The following is a 20,136-nucleotide window of genomic DNA, read 5'->3' on the forward strand; positions in this document are numbered from 1 at the left end:
GTTTTCCCGATCTCACGGGTGGGGTGGAAATCAGCAATATTGCCGACATCATCGGCGCCAACAACTATTTCTTTTGACCCTGCCGGAGACTTTCAAAACAATTGACTCTGACTCTCACCCTGCTGACCTCGATTTTTAAAAACTTTAATAAAAGGCCATTCAAACATTAAATCAACTGCAAAGGTAATCTTTTATATCACAGAGGTATATAAATACGATATGTTGAGAAAAATCTGTACAACTATCGAAATATACGATAACTTGGAACTATTTCGGTGAATCACTTTGCCACCTGCGCGACCTTGTCACAATTACGGCGCGCTCGTTTGCATACCGCATATAAGAAGCGAATAAAATCTCTATCTCAGCATGAAAGCCTTGACGGTTCAGCGCTAAGAGTGTTTGACTGTGGATCGGCTGGTCCCGGGTTCGACTCCCGGTGAATCTGCCGCCGTTTCTTTTTTCTTTTTCCTTATCTTCTTATCTAATCACCCATGTACAGATGTCGAATTTTTCATTATTATCATGATCATACCCTGCACCCAATCTTTTCAAACTGCAGCACATACTGATTCCGGGCGTTCGAGTACTACCGAGGATGGTTCGAATCGGCAGCTGGTATTTTCGAGGAAACATTGAGGCAAAAAAGTATTAGTGTCAGACTTTGACTTTTCCAATCGGAATTAGTCAAAGGGTATCCTGAGCTACAGGCTTTTTATACTCCTTCGTCATATCGAGAGGCGGGGGGGGGGGATATTGAAACCCACTGGTGCCTAGATGGTTAAAGGGGTACACTGGTCGTTGAAATATATTTACTGTTAGTCCAATTATAGCTAGTTCCTTCTTCTAATGCCAATAAACTCCAATAGTCAGTAGTCACACGCTCGAGCGCAATCTGTATACAATTGGTATGTGTACAAGTTTTCCCGATCTCACGGGTGGGGTGGAAATCAGCCATATTGCAGACATCATCGGCGCCAACAACTATTTCTTTTGACCCTGCCGGAGACTTTCAAAACAATTGACTCTGACTCTCACCCTGCTGACCTCGATTTTTAAAAACTTTAATAAAAGGCCATTCAAACATTAAATCAACTGCAAAGGTAATATTTTATATCACAGAGGTATATAAATACGATATGTTGAGAAAAATCTGTACAACTATCGAAATATACGATAACTTGGAACTATTTCGGTGAATCACTTTGCCACCTGCGCGACCTTGTCACAATTACGGCGCGCTCGTTTGCATACCGCATATAAGAAGCGAATAAAATCTCTATCTCAGCATGAAAGCCTTGACGGTTCAGCGCTAAGAGTGTTTGACTGTGGATCGGCTGGTCCCGGGTTCGACTCCCGGTGAATCTGCCGCCGTTTCTTTTTTCTTTTTCCTTATCTTCTTATCTAATCACCCATGTACAGATGTCGAATTTTTCATTATTATCATGATCATACCCTGCACCCAATCTTTTCAAACTGCAGCACATACTGATTCCGGGCGTTCGAGTACTACCGAGGATGGTTCGAATCGGCAGCTGGTATTTTCGAGGAAACATTGAGGCAAAAAAGTATTAGTGTCAGACTTTGACTTTTCCAATCGGAATTAGTCAAAGGGTATCCTGAGCTAAAGGCTTTTTATACTCCTTCGTCATATCGAGAGGCGGGGGGGGGGGGGGTATTGAAACCCACTGGTGCCTAGATGGTTAAAGGGGTACACTGGTCGTTGAAATATATTTACTGTTAGTCCAATTATAGCTAGTTCCTTCTTCTAATGCCAATAAACTCCAATAGTCAGTAGTCACACGCTCGAGCGCAATCTGTATACAATTGGTATGTGTACAAGTTTTCCCGATCTCACGGGTGGGGTGGAAATCAGCCATATTGCCGATATCATCGGCGCCAACAACTATTTCTTTTGACCCTGCCGGAGACTTTCAAAACAATTGACTCTGACTCTCACCCTGCTGACCTCGATTTTTAAAAACTTTAATAAAAGGCCATTCAAACATTAAATCAACTGCAAAGGTAATCTTTTATATCACAGAGGTATATAAATACGATATGTTGAGAAAAATCTGTACAACTATCGAAATATACGATAACTTGGAACTATTTCGGTGAATCACTTTGCCACCTGCGCGACCTTGTCACAATTACGGCGCGCTCGTTTGCATACCGCATATAAGAAGCGAATAAAATCTCTATCTCAGCATGAAAGCCTTGACGGTTCAGTGCTAAGAGTGTTTGACTGTGGTTCGGCTGGTCCCGGGTTCGACTCCTGGTGAATCTGCCGCAGTTTCTTTTTTCTTTTTCCTTATCTTCTTATCTGATCACCCATGTACAGATGTCGAATTTTTCATTATTATCATGATCATACCCTGCACCCAAACTTTTCAAACTGCAGCACATACTGATTCCGGGCGTTCGAGTACTACCGAGGATGGTTCGAATCGGCAGCTGGTATTTTCGAGGAAACATTGAGGCAAAAAAGTATTAGTGTCAGACTTTGACTTTTCCAATCGGAATTAGTCAAAGGGTATCCTGAGCTACAGGCTTTTTATACTCCTTCGTCATATCGAGAGGCGGGGGGATATTGAAACCCACTGGTGCCTAGATGGTTAAAGGGGTACACTGGTCGTTGAAATATATTTACTGTTAGTCCAATTATAGCTAGTTCCTTCTTCTAATGCCAATAAACTCCAATAGTCAGTAGTCACACGCTCGAGCGCAATCAGTATACAATTGGTATGTGTACAAGTTTTCCCGATCTCACGGGTGGGGTGGAAATCAGCCATATTACCGACATCATCGGCGCCAACAACTATTTCTTTTGACCCTGCCGGAGACTTTCAAAACAATTGACTCTGACTCTCACCCTGCTGACCTCGATTTTTAAAAACTTTAATAAAAGGCCATTCAAACATTAAATCAACTGCAAAGGTAATCTTTTATATCACAGAGGTATATAAATACGATATGTTGAGAAAAATCTGTACAACTATCGAAATATACGATAACTTGGAACTATTTCGGTGAATCACTTTGCCACCTGCGCGACCTTGTCACAATTACGGCGCGCTCGTTTGCATACCGCATATAAGAAGCGAATAAAATCTCTATCTCAGCATGAAAGCCTTGACGGTTCAGCGCTAAGAGTGTTTGACTGTGGATCAGCTGGTCCCGGGTTCGACTCCCGGTGAATCTGCCGCCGTTTCTTTTTTCTTTTTCCTTATCTTCTTATCTAATCACCCATGTACAGATGTAGAATTTTTCATTATTATCATGATCATACCCTGCATCCAAACTTTTCAAACTGCAGCACATACTGATTCCGGGCGTTCGAGTACTACCGACGATGGTTCGAATCGGCAGCTGGTATTTTCGAGGAAACATTGAGGCAAAAAAGTATTAGTGTCAGACTTTGACTTTTCCAATCGGAATTAGTCAAAGGGTATCCTGAGCTACAGGCTTTTTATACTCCTTCGTCATATCGAGAGGCGGGGGGGGGGGGATATTGAAACCCACTGGTGCCTAGATGGTTAAAGGGGTACACTGGTCGTTGAAATATATTTATTGTTAGTCCAATTATAGCTAGTTCCTTCTTCTAATGCCAATAAACTCCAATAGTCAGTAGTCACACTCTCGAGCGCAATCTGTATACAATTGGTATGTGTACAAGTTTTCCCGATCTCACGGGTGGGGTGGAAATCAGCCATATTGCCGACATCATCGGCGCCAACAATTATTTCTTTTGACCCTGCCGGAGACTTTCAAAACAATTGACTCTGACTCTCACCCTGCTGACCTCGATTTTTAAAAACTTTAATAAAAGGCCATTCAAACATTAAATCAACTGCAAAGGTAATCTTTTATATCACAGAGGTATATAAATACGATATGTTGAGAAAAATCTGTACAACTATCGAAATATACGATAACTTGGAACTATTTCGGTGAATCACTTTGCCACCTGCGCGACCTTGTCACAATTACGGCGCGCTCGTTTGCATACCGCATATAAGAAGCGAATAAAATCTCTATCTCAGCATGAAAGCCTTGACGGTTCAGCGCTAAGAGTGTTTGACTGTGGATCGGCTGGTCCCGGGTTCGACTCCCGGTGAATCTGCCGCCGTTTCTTTTTTCTTTTTCCTTATCTTCTTATCTAATCACCCATGTACAGATGTCGAATTTTTCATTATTATCATGAACATACCCTGCACCCAAACTTTTCAAACTGCAGCATATACTGATTCCGGGCGTTCGAGTACTACCGAGGATGGTTCGAATCGGCAGCTGGTATTTTCGAGGAAACATTGAGGCAAAAAGTATTAGTGTCAGACTTTGACTTTTCCAATCGAAATTAGTCAAAGGGTATCCTGAGCTACAGGCTTTTTATACTCCTTCGTCATGTCGAGAGGCGGGGGGGGGATATTGAAACCCACTGGTGCCTAGATGGTTAAAGGGGTACACTGGTCGTTGAAATATATTTACTGTTAGTCCAATTATAGCTAGTTCCTTCTTCTAATGCCAATAAACTCCAATAGTCAGTAGTCACACGCTCGAGCGCAATCAGTATACAATTGGTATGTGTACAAGTTTTCCCGATCTCACGGGTGGGGTGGAAATCAGCCATATTACCGACATCATCGGCGCCAACAACTATTTCTTTTGACCCTGCCGGAGACTTTCAAAACAATTGACTCTGACTCTCACCCTGCTGACCTCGATTTTTAAAAACTTTAATAAAAGGCCATTCAAACATTAAATCAACTGCAAAGGTAATCTTTTATATCACAGAGGTATATAAATACGATATGTTGAGAAAAATCTGTACAACTATCGAAATATACGATAACTTGGAACTATTTCGGTGAATCACTTTGCCACCTGCGCGACCTTGTCACAATTACGGCGCGCTCGTTTGCATACCGCATATAAGAAGCGAATAAAATCTCTATCTCAGCATGAAAGCCTTGACGGTTCAGCGCTAAGAGTGTTTGACTGTGGATCAGCTGGTCCCGGGTTCGACTCCCGGTGAATCTGCCGCCGTTTCTTTTTTCTTTTTCCTTATCTTCTTATCTAATCACCCATGTACAGATGTAGAATTTTTCATTATTATCATGATCATACCCTGCACCCAAACTTTTCAAACTGCAGCACATACTGATTCCGGGCGTTCGAGTACTACCGACGATGGTTCGAATCGGCAGCTGGTATTTTCGAGGAAACATTGAGGCAAAAAAGTATTAGTGTCAGACTTTGACTTTTCCAATCGGAATTAGTCAAAGGGTATCCTGAGCTACAGGCTTTTTATACTCCTTCGTCATATCGAGAGGCGGGGGGGGGGATATTGAAACCCACTGGTGCCTAGATGGTTAAAGGGGTACACTGGTCGTTGAAATATATTTATTGTTAGTCCAATTATAGCTAGTTCCTTCTTCTAATGCCAATAAACTCCAATAGTCAGTAGTCACACTCTCGAGCGCAATCTGTATACAATTGGTATGTGTACAAGTTTTCCCGATCTCACGGGTGGGGTGGAAATCAGCCATATTGCCGACATCATCGGCGCCAACAATTATTTCTTTTGACCCTGCCGGAGACTTTCAAAACAATTGACTCTGACTCTCACCCTGCTGACCTCGATTTTTAAAAACTTTAATAAAAGGCCATATAAACATTAAATCAACTGCAAAGGTAATCTTTTATATCACAGAGGTATATAAATACGATATGTTGAGAAAAATCTGTACAACTATCGAAATATACGATAACTTGGAACTATTTCGGTGAATCACTTTGCCACCTGCGCGACCTTGTCACAATTACGGCGCGCTCGTTTGCATACCGCATATAAGAAGCGAATAAAATCTCTATCTCAGCATGAAAGCCTTGACGGTTCAGCGCTAAGAGTGTTTGACTGTGGATCGGCTGGTCCCGGGTTCGACTCCCGGTGAATCTGCCGCCGTTTCTTTTTTCTTTTTCCTTATCTTCTTATCTAATCACCCATGTACAGATGTCGAATTTTTCATTATTATCATGATCATACCCTGCACCCAAACTTTTCAAACTGCAGCATATACTGATTCCGGGCGTTCGAGTACTACCGAGGATGGTTCGAATCGGCAGCTGGTATTTTCGAGGAAACATTGAGGCAAAAAGTATTAGTGTCAGACTTTGACTTTTCCAATCGAAATTAGTCAAAGGGTATCCTGAGCTACAGGCTTTTTATACTCCTTCGTCATGTCGAGAGGCGGGGGGGGATATTGAAACCCACTGGTGCCTAGATGGTTAAAGGGGTACACTGGTCGTTGAAATATATTTACTGTTAGTCCAATTATAGCTAGTTCCTTCTTCTAATGCCAATAAACTCCAATAGTCAGTAGTCACACGCTCGAGCGCAATCTGTATACAATTGGTATGTGTACAAGTTTTCCCGATCTCACGGGTGGGGTGGAAATCAGCCATATTACCGACATCATCGGCGCCAACAACTATTTCTTTTGACCCTGCCGGAGACTTTCAAAACAATTGACTCTGACTCTCACCCTGCTGACCTCGATTTTTAAAAACTTTAATAAAAGGCCATTCAAACATTAAATCAACTGCAAAGGTAATCTTTTATATCACAGAGGTATATAAATACGATATGTTGAGAAAAATCTGTACAACTATCGAAATATACGATAACTTGGAACTATTTCGGTGAATCACTTTGCCACCTGCGCGACCTTGTCACAATTACGGCGCGCTCGTTTGCATACCGCATATAAGAAGCGAATAAAATCTCTATCTCAGCATGAAAGCCTTGACGGTTCAGCGCTAAGAGTGTTTGACTGTGGATCGGCTGGTCCCGGGTTCGACTCCCGGTGAATCTGCCGCCGTTTCTTTTTTCTTTTTCCTTATCTTCTTATCTAATCACCCATGTACAGATGTAGAATTTTTCATTATTATCATGATCATACCCTGCACCCAAACTTTTCAAACTGCAGCACATACTGATTCCGGGCGTTCGAGTACTACCGAGGATGGTTCGAATCGGCAGCTGGTATTTTCGAGGAAACATTGAGGCAAAAAAGTATTAGTGTCAGACTTTGACTTTTCCAATCGGAATTAGTCAAAGGGTATCCTGAGCTACAGGCTTTTTATACTCCTTCGTCATATCGAGAGGCGGGGGGGGGGGGATATTGAAACCCACTGGTGCCTAGATGGTTAAAGGGGTACACTGGTCGTTGAAATATATTTACTGTTAGTCCAATTATAGCTAGTTCCTTCTTCTAATGCCAATAAACTCCAATAGTCAGTAGTCACACGCTCGAGCGCAATCTGTATACAATTGGTATGTGCACAAGTTTTCCCGATCTCACGGTTGGGGTGGAAATCAGCCATATTGCCGACATCATCGGCGCCAACAACTATTTCTTTTGACCCTGCCGGAGACTTTCAAAACAATTGACTCTGACTCTCACCCTGCTGACCTCGATTTTTAAAAACTTTAATAAAAGGCCATATAAACATTAAATCAACTGCAAAGGTAATATTTTATATCACAGAGGTATATAAATACGATATGTTGAGAAAAATCTGTACAACTATCGAAATATACGATAACTTGGAACTATTTCGGTGAATCACTTTGCCACCTGCGCGACCTTGTCACAATTACGGCGCGCTCGTTTGCATACCGCATATAAGAAGCGAATAAAATCTCTATCTCAGCATGAAAGCCTTGACGGTTCAGCGCTAAGAGTGTTTGACTGTGGATCGGCTGGTCCCGGGTTCGACTCCCGGTGAATCTGCCGCCGTTTCTTTTTTCTTTTTCCTTATCTTCTTATCTAATCACCCATGTACAGATGTCGAATTTTTCATTATCATCATGATCATACCCTGCACCCAAACTTTTCAAACTGCAGCACATACTGATTCCGGGCGTTCGAGTACTACCGAGGATGGTTCGAATCGGCAGCTGGTATTTTCGAGGAAACATTGAGGCAAAAAAGTATTAGTGTCAGACTTTGACTTTTCCAATCGGAATTAGTCAAAGGGTATCCTGAGCTACAGGCTTTTTATACTCCTTCGTCATATCGAGAGGCGGGGGGATATTGAAACCCACTGGTGCCTAGATGGTTAAAGGGGTACACTGGTCGTTGAAATATATTTACTGTTAGTCCAATTATAGCTAGTTCCTTCTTCTAATGCCAATAAACTCCAATAGTCAGTAGTCACACTCTCGAGCGCAATCTGTATACAATTGGTATGTGTACAAGTTTTCCCGATCTCACGGGTGGGGTGGAAATCAGCCATATTACCGACATCATCGGCGCCAACAACTATTTCTTTTGACCCTGCCGGAGACTTTCAAAACAATTGACTCTGACTCTCACCCTGCTGACCTCGATTTTTAAAAACTTTAATAAAAGGCCATTCAAACATTAAATCAACTGCAAAGGTAATATTTTATATCACAGAGGTATATAAATACGATATGTTGAGAAAAATCTGTACAACTATCGAAATATACGATAACTTGGAACTATTTCGGTGAATCACTTTGCCACCTGCGCGACCTTGTCACAATTACGGCGCGCTCGTTTGCATACCGCATATAAGAAGCGAATAAAATCTCTATCTCAGCATGAAAGCCTTAACGGTTCAGCGCTAAGAGTGTTTGACTGTGGATCGGCTGGTACCGGGTTCGACTCCCGGTGAATCTGCCGCCGTTTCTTTTTTCTTTTTCCTTATCTTCTTATCTAATCACCCATGTACAGATGTAGCATTTTTCATTATTATCATGATCATACCCTGCACCCAAACTTTTCAAACTGCAGCACATACTGATTCCGGGCGTTCGAGTACTACCGAGGATGGTTCGAATCGGCAGCTGGTATTTTCGAGGAAACATTGGGGCAAAAAAGTATTAGTGTCAGACTTTGACTTTTCCAATCGGAATTAGTCAAAGGGTATCCTGAGCTACAGGCTTTTTATACTCCTTCGTCATATCGAGAGGCGGGGGGGGGGGGGGATATTGAAACCCACTGGTGCCTAGATGGTTAAAGGGGTACACTGGTCGTTGAAATATATTTACTGTTAGTCCAATTATAGCTAGTTCCTTCTTCTAATGCCAATAAACTCCAATAGTCAGTAGTCACACGCTCGAGCGCAATCTGTATACAATTGGTATGTGTACAAGTTTTCCCGATCTCACGGTTGGGGTGGAAATCAGCCATATTGCCGACATCATCGGCGCCAACAACTATTTCTTTTGACCCTGCCGGAGACTTTCAAAACAATTGACTCTGACTCTCACCCTGCTGACCTCGATTTTTAAAAACTTTAATAAAAGGCCATTCAAACATTAAATCAACTGCAAAGGTAATCTTTTATATCACAGAGGTATATAAATACGATATGTTGAGAAAAATCTGTACAACTATCGAAATATACGATAACTTGGAACTATTTCGGTGAATCACTTTGCCACCTGCGCGACCTTGTCACAATTACGGCGCGCTCGTTTGCATACCGCATATAAGAAGCGAATAAAATCTCTATCTCAGCATGAAAGCCTTGACGGTTCAGCGCTAAGAGTGTTTGACTGTGGATCGGCTGGTCCCGGGTTCGACTCCCGGTGAATCTGCCGCCGTTTCTTTTTTCTTTTTCCTTATCTTCTTATCTCATCACCCATGTGCAGATGTCGAATTTTTCATTATCATCATGATCATACCCTGCACCCAAACTTTTCAAACTGCAGCACATACTGATTCCGGGCGTTCGAGTACTACCGAGGATGGTTCGAATCGGCAGCTGGTATTTTCGAGGAAACATTGAGGCAAAAAAGTATTAGTGTCAGACTTTGACTTTTCCAATCGGAATTAGTCAAAGGGTATCCTGAGCTACAGGCTTTTTATACTCCTTCGTCATATCGAGAGGCGGGGGGGGGGATATTGAAACCCACTGGTGCCTAGATGGTTAAAGGGGTACACTGGTCGTTGAAATATATTTACTGTTAGTCCAATTATCGCTAGTTCCTTCTTCTAATGCCAATAAACTCCAATAGTCAGTAGTCACACGCTCGAGCGCAATCTGTATACAATTGGTATGTGTACAAGTTTTCCCGATCTCACGGTTGGGGTGGAAATCAGCCATATTGCCGACATCATCGGCGCCAACAACTATTTCTTTTGACCCTGCCGGAGACTTTCAAAACAATTGACTCTGACTCTCACCCTGCTGACCTCGATTTTTAAAAACTTTAATAAAAGGCCATTCAAACATTAAATCAACTGCAAAGGTAATCTTTTATATCACAGAGGTATATAAATACGATATGTTGAGAAAAATCTGTACAACTATCGAAATATACGATAACTTGGAACTATTTCGGTGAATCACTTTGCCACCTGCGCGACCTTGTCACAATTACGGCGCGCTCGTTTGCATACCGCATATAAGAAGCGAATAAAATCTCTATTTCAGCATGAAAGCCTTGACGGTTCAGCGCTAAGAGTGTTTGACTGTGGATCGGCTGGTCCCGGGTTCGACTCCCGGTGAATCTGCCGCAGTTTTTTTTTCTTCTTCCTTATCTTCTTATCTTATCATCCCTGCACAGATGTCGAAATTTTCATTATTATCATGATCATACCCTGCACCCAAACTTGTCATTGTATCCGGCTACGTTTGATTATCGGCATCACTGCGTGCAATTATTGTCAATCTATGATACGCATAAGCGTTCTGACTGCGCGTTATCTGGTCGTTTCGCCGGTTTATTATCATGACCACTTGTTGATAGATAGCCGCTAATCTCACCCAGGCTATTGCTATCCTCGTGACTGGTGATAAGCACGGAGGCTGCCTTCGGATGAGATTGGTGTTGACGCCAGATCTCACAGTTTACGCTGTATGCTGTTCACTGTGCGGGATATATTTCCGTGTCAGTAGCATGACAGTTTTATTTGACCTGGTAACATTAAGACACATTATTTGTAACGTAGATACGGTTAAGATTGAGACCAGTTCCAGGGACAAGAATCACTATTCTTGCTCTTCTCTTTGATCCACTCCAGTCTATAAGACATTTGCTTAATCAAGCAAAAGTAGATTATTTCGATTTGCAACTTTGTAAAACGCACGCGATAAATCTTTGAGTCTTTCAATAAGTCACTGATTAGACGCCACGCCGTGTGTTCAATTGGCCTCCCAGCACGCGATTGCCTATCAGATGAATGACTCATGTAAGTACTTTGAGAATAATCTTATACCCGATTAGACAGGGATGTCACTGGCATAACTTTCAATTTAGGCTAAGGAATTTCGACTAGCCACATGTCCATCATTTCAGCTCTGACAGAGATATCACAGACCATTATCAATTTAGTCCAAGGAACTTGGACCAGCTATGTTCAACCATTCCGGCTCAATGGTACATTGTATACACACTTCGTCAATCGTTTCAGTAGACTCCATTGAACTATAAGTTTTCAAAAGTATGATTCAGCGAAATAGTTTGGCCTGTAAACGTCGCCTTTTAACTGCGGTGGCGTGGGTTTCCAGGCAAAGACAATGCGATGTCCGTGTGCAAATTGGCCCGCAATGTTTAGAGACATTTTCCGCCTCAGAAGCTGTTTCATAGCCCAGGCAAGTAGCCTCAATTTTTGACCAAACAAAACATCTAACGATCTCGGTAAGTGCAGTAGTATCCGACAGTCTACAACCCTGTGCCCATTAAGCGGATTCTAAAAATGCAACAACACTTGCATAAGTTGGAGCGTTGCCAAAACAGGCGACGAGGTTTAACACCTGCCATCAGCGTTGCCCTTGCCCTCTTTAAATTTTCATATCAGCGCTGTGATTGGGGCACGCGCTGAGAGCGTACCGTTCGAGAAAACACTTAAATCTGTGGAATTCGTCATGGGTTTGTAGAGCTCGATAGTGGTGACGCAAACACATGAGAGTCAAGATGGTTCGTGTGATATTTCTACTAAAAAACGACAAGCGTCGTTTCCTAATTCTATCATCCTCTTCCTACGCTCACCACCACGATGTTCATCCTCCCTATGACAGCACAAACATCGCAATCAAAGCGGCACTATTAGTTGAATGGTGCTGTGAATACCAGAATGATTTCTAACAGGATATCGTATACGATACTTAACCGATGAATAGCACGCGCGTTCCATTATGATACCGATGTAAAGCGCTGAATCGCTCTATGATTGATTACTAAGGGAAAACTTGTGTCGTCTGCTCCTGGTGAACGATTCCCTGTCTCGGCAGGCGACAGCTGCCAATGGAGATCGCTTTTACAAAAAGTCATTTTTCTTGTTATTGTTCAGAGGCTTAGGCGTTTCATCTCTAGCCTGTCAGATTCTTTTATCAGGACACTACATAGGGATGAGTTCATTGCAACACGAAGCGCTTGACTGTATAGTTAGTAGTGGGTCTTGTTTATTGGACAAGCTGGGGGGAGGGGGCGATTAGTTGTGTACAAAGCTACATGGGTATTTATATCAAATGTAAATTGAAAGGAGATGGGAAAGTCAGTGAAAGGCCATATATTGCACTTAGAAGACTGAAGTAAGCATCTTTTCAAACCAGTGAAGTCTGAAAGGTGATGTTAGGAGTATTCCGGTTGTGCCAAAAGTATCGAGCCCTGCGTCACTGTCATGTTAACCAGATATGAACTATCCAGGTTGACCTATTTTGGGGTGAGTTCCAGTAGATGATTAAGAAATGAATGAATGTATAGAAATGGCCGTAATTGTGGTACTTAACTGGGTATGGGCAGATAGAAAAAAAGATGAACCTTCCCTCTTATAGTTACTGTGATTGTACTGATGTCTGTATAAGCTCCAAACGATACACCTGCGACTTATATGTGCTATGCTTTATCAATCTGTGGATGTCTTGTCACAAGAGAATATGACATAGACCAAATCTCATTACAAATGTATTCTCGTGAGCATGCTGGGACAGTCTCTTCCCAAGTCACCGCGAACACCGACATCGACCCTTCAGCCACAGGGGACGGCAACCCAAGTTCGATTTCCGTTCCGTAATTGAATGAAGCAAATTTGAAAGTCAAGAGACGTATGTCAGTCGTTAAGTCGGTCTCTTCTTGTAAGGTTTCGAGACAAATCTCTTGGCGATGGAACGTCCAATCTAACAAAATTAGATGAAACTATGGCTTCGCAGTGCTGGGAGGATTTGTGAGGTAAGTTGATACGAGGAGCGTGGCTATGGTATCAGAGAAGATTCTGAGGAAAAAGAGGTTTGTCCACTTAGTAAGGGGTTTATATGGCACCAGCTTTCATTTTTGGTACCAACCTGCAAGCAGCCAGAGCTGCGGACAGTCATGTATGAACGCTAGCTGCAGCCAATAACCAAAAGATGCGCAAAAGCTCAATTCAATACCTTTTACAATCTACCTTTATAATGCAAGATATTATTTACGGAGGCTTCCCAGGATGTCAGGCGCGACTAGGACTGCGCACCTTTTCAAGTAATGACATCAACATGGCTTCTTATCTTTCTGAAGGTATGGTATGCGCTTACCATCAGAAACATCTAATATCGTAAAGGATCAGGTTAAACATGAAGGAATCATCATATTAAGTCGAACTGTGCAGGCTTCCTAGCTTGTTTGTCATAACTAGGACTGCTCATCATCCAACGGAATAAGACGACTATGGCTTCTTCTTTGATCCTTCTGAGGGTATGCTCTACCATCATAGGCGACCAATATCATAAAGCAATAAACATAAAGGTATCGCTATATTCATTCGACCTGTTAGGGCTTGCAGCATTTTGGACTGCTGTAACAGTGAGCTGGTGCCAAAGGTGCAATTGAAATGCGACGAATAGTGACAACAGTTATTGATAAGACTTTCAGGTAGTTGCAGATGATGTTAGAATGATTCGTTGGTAGATTCATGACCAAGAAACTCAGCACGTTGTCGCCGACCCGAAAGATGAGTAGCAGGATATCTGACATTGTTTGAAAATCTGTAGTAACAGCAAAAAGAGGGTCGTCTGCTTTGTCATAACCTAAATCATTCATCATCTTCCAAGTGGCATTTTGGAAGTAACCAGTGATGTGAGGTTTTTTCATTGCAAATAAATTAACGAAAAGAAAAACTTTGACAATTCCCAAATGTTTCTCTTTGCAGGAGCTATTTTTGACGACAGTCTGGAATCCAAGGAAATCCTCACAGCCTTCAAGTATGCCGTAGAAAAACATAAAGATACCGCTCCCTACAAGTTCCGACCTCTCATCAAATTGATAAAAGCATCAGATAGTCTACAGCTCAGTAGAGCAAGTGAGTTACCATTTTCTTCAAGAAAAAAGAAAGAACCTAAAAAAGAACCTACACCGTAATTCAAAGCATGTGCCTATAATTCCCTACGTGGCTGATGCTGCACCTCGTACTGGTCAGTGGCATGTAATGGCAGCATATTGTACCTGTCACAAAATCAGATATCTCTTTTCCAAACACGTGCCCTCCTCATTGCTCATGCTAGGTAAGTGTCTAGCGGCACTTGCAAAGACCAACTGAATAGTTAGACATCGATGGAGGACAACCTTGAGACTTCTCGGGGATTTCGTGAGATGATCGATTCAAGGAAATGGGAGGTCAAATGGGATTCAAGTTTCATCAAATCAACAAACAAAAACAAAAACCCCTGAAAAGTCACATCGAATGTTTCTAGCACAAGAAATTGATGCAAATTGTACGGTATTGTAACAGATGTATACCATGTACATCACCTCAGCTGCATTGAGATGTCTTAGTGGAAGCCCATCCATCAGTTAGACACTAAATGATTGATAGCCCGCCTGGGGAGGCTGTGATTCATGTGTCAGTACGCACGACACGGCACTGTCATTTTGTCATTGATTGAAGGTCCTGTGATGCCACTTCGAGAAAAGAATTGGATTTCGTTAGAAAAGATTTTCGCTTCTTTCAGAAATAGTTTTGTTTCTCTACGCATTTCTTTGATGAAATTGTTGGTTTGGATTTCATTCGCTTGACAAGTTGGAGTGTTCAAGATTGATTGTGTAATTAATCATTGGAATCATTAGACAGTGAAAATTGATCACTCAATTATCATCGGAGTAGATCAATCTCGATTCTCGTCTGCCTTGAATTGTTGATTAAAATTGAAAGTCGATGATTTCGTTTCTTGAAAGGTGCTCAGAGAAAGGTATCAGAGATATCGCGAATGTCGCTGACTTGTTTGTGCTATCCTGTTTGTGGTGATGAGCACATTTGGTATAACGGGGTGCAAGTCGAAAAAATCATGGTGATATTTCAAAGATTCTCGGATAAGATCCTTTTTGGTTCAAATTAAGTTGAATCCCGGTAACACGACCACTCATTGGACCGAGGTTGAATGGTCGCGTTACCGGGGAGGTCGCGTTAGTGAAGTTGAAAATCCGGGGAAAAATGCATGATTAGGTTTTCCTGCCAAAATTGTTTAACTTATTTATAAGTTCAAAAACTAAGTTCATAAATTGTTTCATCTGTCAGATTTGAATTTTTTCAAAATAAGTTAGTCTGTGCATGTAAGCTCATGCGTAAAATCTTGACAGGATTCGTGTAAAAATCTTACTTAAGATCTTAGCTAAGCACCTTACAAGCAGCTTATTGGGATTTTTGATTTGGGATCGAATACGTTATTCATTTTCGTTTTACACGCTTAATGAATTTGATAGACTCTGATGCAACGTGTAAGATGAAATTATTCAGATATCAACAACATTGTTTCAGTCAAGATGAGTTGTCCACAAACGAGTCAATCGTGAACGCCAAGCTAAACCTAGATGCATTGCTATAAATCGCGGGTCATTCTCGATCGCTTCCGCCACCAACTGGTTCAATCTTCCTCCTCATTCCAAGCAGGTGCGGCTATAATCGCCGGCCATTGTACAGGTGGGCAAGACGCCATCCCATCCAACAAAGGAAATTACTCCGCCGCGTACACCAATAATCATTCGCCGCTGACATCGGTTATCACAGACAGCCGTCATCCGAGGTAGAAATATATAAAGCCGCTATACCTGTTGGTTCGATTCTGGGTGAAAGAGTTTCCTGTAGGCTCCGAATAATTTTGTTCTATCAAGGTGATTGGCTGTGTCATGATGTCCCTGCCTCGTACTAAGATTGAACTATCCACATGGCCGATTGTGCATGATGGAAGTGAAATATTGGAACTGTTTCAGAAGCATCGTCTAATTCAACACCGTTCTTTTCAGTCTGTGACATCATGGCAGATGGTGTCTTCCTGGTGCTCGGCCCCAACAGAATTAAATCCCTCAACGTGGTCCAGTCCTATAGCATGAACTTTAAGATGCCCTACATCACGTCTGGGATGGCCACTAACATCAACCCTCACCGCCAGAGATACATCCTGCATCTAAGGCCACAGTTCACCCAGGCCCTGGTGGATCTGATTGCCTTCTATAGGTGGACTTCTATTCATTATCTTTATGATACTAAAGAAGGTAACTACATGTACCATATATGATCATTCTTATCCTTGCCACAAAGTGAGTTCAGTAAAACGCACAAGCTTTGCTGCAAATTATTTACAGATAACTTTCTCTCTGATGGATAAATCATCATCAGTCATTGCCGATGATGTTATCATAACACATCAGCTAAAGACATGCAAGTCAAATGATGTTGTGGCTGACAGTATCGTCATAGAAACATGTTACTTCTGAGTTATCTTACAAATGATGACAGCTAAGCATGCAAAATACATGGGAGTGACGGTTTTATTCATGTGTTCACGCTGACCACGTTGACTGTAGTCATCACCACCGCGAGATATGGCTTCACTTGATATTTAGTTGTTTTCAACTTGAAATTCACGGGTTTGATACAGACGCTCTATTGCAAACCCTTGACCACACGCGCTAGAACACTGCGTATGAACATCAGTAGAATCCCAGGTGGCTTATGATAAATGAAGAGATTGGGCAATATTTCAACAAGAGTTGTTTTCGACAACGTTGAAACTGACTTGAGTACCAAGGATATTCAATCTTAAAATATCATTGGGAAGATAGGGTACTTGTACGGGCTCATTACACGCTCCTAACTCTGTCTGTCGATAGCTAGATTATGTATATCTGTCTACATCCTCAGGTCTGATGCGTATTGAGGAACTTCTACGCCTCATTCATGAGCATGATGGAGGTGACAACCATATTGATATTGACGTGCGTCACGTGCCTGAACCGTTTGACGCTTACAGCCTCCTCCGCCAGATGGACCACATGGAAAGTTCCGAGGAAGAGAAACACATAATCTTGGACTTTGCCACCGAGAATGCTACACAGTCCATACTCAGGCAGGTACATGCGCCGTGCTATATACATTTTTGAAATTTATTTGTTGTACACATCATATTCTACGAGACCTGTCTAGTTTCCAAAAGCATCGCAGAGGAATGTTGTATCTTTTTTTCATCAGGGGGCAGGAAAACTTCCCAAGATAAACAAACTGAACGGCTAATACCAGAAGAGTCTTCAGGGCAATATTGACAATATTGACACGGGACACGTTTTCTCCATAGACTTCCTCGAGTCCACGTTTTCGCCCTAGACTTCCTCGAGTCCATGTTTTCGCCCTAGACTTCCTCGAGTCCACGTTTTCGCCCTAGACTTCCTCGAGTCCACGTTTTCGCCCTAGACTTCCTCGAGTCCACGTTGAGATATTTTTAATTAATAAGCTCACGGGAATCTGTTGTACAAAGTAGCTTCGATACTGATATGGTGAAGAGCATAACTCTTCTTTCAGATTCGGCAGATGGGGATGAATCGGGCCAGATACCACTACCTCATCGCTGGACTGGTACGTTTAACATGGAAACAATTATAGTCGAATTCTTTTGGCTTTTCTCCCACAAACCGAGTTTGTATGTTCATGGCGTTATTGTGGTATGAGAGGAACTTTTAACTCACTTAAAGCGAGGATTTAAACAACCTTCTGTTCACTTTCATTTCGATACAAATTTCACAGGCTAACTTGAATTTGCGATTACTGTAATTCAATTTAAAGACGATTTTATCGGATGTAGCACGGGCGGGATCAATCAGGATCGCCCACACTGTACTATTGCGCATTGTATATCATAGATAGATAGACAGATTATCTTTTCGAGATACTAGAAATACATTTTGTTTTCCAGAATGTAAAAGCCTTCGACTTTGAAGGTTTTCTGTACAGTGGTGTAAACGTAACAGGCTTCCAGCTGCTTGACCTAGACGATCTGAACCTGAAAATATTCCTCAGTGATTGGAAGAATCTTGACCAGAAAATCTGGCCGGGGGCGGGCAAGGAAACTATAAGCGTAAGTCTGGGTTCAACATAGAATACTTTTGGTGGGAGGGAGACTGCTCTTGTAGGTCACGTAAAGCGCACGCACTGGTTAAGTTTAAGTCATGTTACTGCGCAACAAATTATCTTGAACTACGGATCACTGACTCAGAAAGTGAAACTTGAAGAGGGAATATGATGTGTCACCGTGTGGTCAGACTGGAGTCCACTTTCTAGATTGCTGAACACTAAGTAAGACGCGAATTCTTCATTTGGGGCTAGATAAATTTTCTCGTCACCACCTGTTTCCATATTTCTAGTACGAGGCTGCGCTCACCTACGATGCCGTCCATGTGATTGGTGGAGCTTTGGATGACATGCGCAATGAGAACCGGGAGGTGTTCCGTTATACCTTTCGACATAAACAGGTGTACAACAACGACAGCCGTGGCATACAGTGCTCAAGCGATCCGGTGGTGCCGTGGAAACATGGTGATGGGATCACTAATGCCATGCAAAGGGTAGGTAGCGGGTAAGGTACAGAATGGGCCAATTACATTGTATCATGGAATCACCTATATCCAATCACCTTGCGATCATACTTGTTGAGTTTACCTGGGGTTAATGTTAGCCACGAGAACGCTGGAAACAAGTTTTTGTGTTACCCTATAGAGTATGGCTGTGTAATGTAAGGAACCACTAAGATATGTGGACATTGGACAACGTTACATTGGTACTCCTGTGCATTCATATCGTGCACGAAATTCAAGCTGAGCTCAGGTTTCGACACAAGTCATGTTTCACTGCAGGTCCGCTATAATGGTCTGACAGGCAACGTCGCCTTTGATTCAAAGGGACACCGGAAAGAATACCAGCTTGATATATGGTCCATGCAGCAGCGAGTGGGGATGGTCAAGGTACGTATGGTCAAAAACACCATGATACAGTAACACCAAGTCATCATCTAATGCTTTTCGACAAATTATATCTTTCGACTCTGATACGCAATCTGATTCGATGAATTATATCTTTCGACTCTGATACGCAGTCTGATTCGATGAATTGTTGTTGTGAAAAAAATATTTTGCCGAGGCCGTTTTATTTTGAAAATGGCAAAGATTGAACACAGTTGAGCTTTTATTGTTTCTCTCCACAGAGCAGCTTTCCCTGAGCAATTGAATGTTTTTTTCTGTACAGTGCTACTTTAATTCTTTATTAAGTTCTGGTGTAACACTTTGTCTTTTCCTTCAAAGGTTGGAAACTGGTCGAAACCTGATGGTCTGGTGGTCACTGGAATTGAACTGTTTGAGAACATAACGGATGTGTCCGAAAACAAAACTAAACGCGTTACGAGCATTTTGGTAGGTCCAGAAACCACCCATTCAGAACGTTTGGGCTGTCACTTACTAAGCACATGCTCCAAGTGGAGAGAGCGTGAATCAGGGGCATCGGTCTGTTGCAGCCACGCTTGGTCAAGCATCATGCTGTTATTTCAAAGAATACAATGTCCAGAGTCAAGTTCCTCATAGCAGCCTCAGACGATCTATACATGGACATTCCGCAGGCTAACAATGACCTATGTCATTCATTGCCTCCATAGGGAACTGGTTTGTTGTTTGCATCTTGTCTCTTACCTCGTCTTTCAACACCACGGTCTCCTTAAAGTCACTGGAGCCAGCAATACTGACCATATTCGTGATCTGGTTGACCTTTGCCCTTGCAATCTTACCAACCAACGCGTCGAGAGAATCGTCAACAAAAGGTTGGACGTCGTCCACACAGTCCGTAAATTGAAAGTAGCACTTGGTGC

General features: G+C 42.3%; 1 protein-coding gene across 2 annotated transcripts in view; it reads left to right on the forward strand.

Annotated features, from left to right (window-relative positions):
• LOC135494541 (glutamate receptor-like) overlaps window positions 1-20,136 on the forward strand; it is a 77,581-nt gene that overhangs the window by 52,371 nt on the left and 5,074 nt on the right. For both annotated transcript variants that reach the window (XM_064782610.1, XM_064782609.1), the window contains exons 2-9: window positions 14,169-14,318; window positions 16,256-16,504; window positions 17,154-17,362; window positions 17,808-17,861; window positions 18,199-18,360; window positions 18,647-18,847; window positions 19,136-19,243; window positions 19,580-19,687. In XM_064782610.1, coding sequence (XP_064638680.1) covers window positions 14,169-14,318; window positions 16,256-16,504; window positions 17,154-17,362; window positions 17,808-17,861; window positions 18,199-18,360; window positions 18,647-18,847; window positions 19,136-19,243; window positions 19,580-19,687 — 1,241 coding nt within the window. The remainder of the gene's footprint in view (window positions 1-14,168; window positions 14,319-16,255; window positions 16,505-17,153; window positions 17,363-17,807; window positions 17,862-18,198; window positions 18,361-18,646; window positions 18,848-19,135; window positions 19,244-19,579; window positions 19,688-20,136) is intronic.

This window comes from Lineus longissimus, chromosome 10 (genome assembly GCF_910592395.1).
Source record: "Lineus longissimus chromosome 10, tnLinLong1.2, whole genome shotgun sequence".
NCBI lineage: Eukaryota > Metazoa > Nemertea > Pilidiophora > Heteronemertea > Lineidae > Lineus > Lineus longissimus.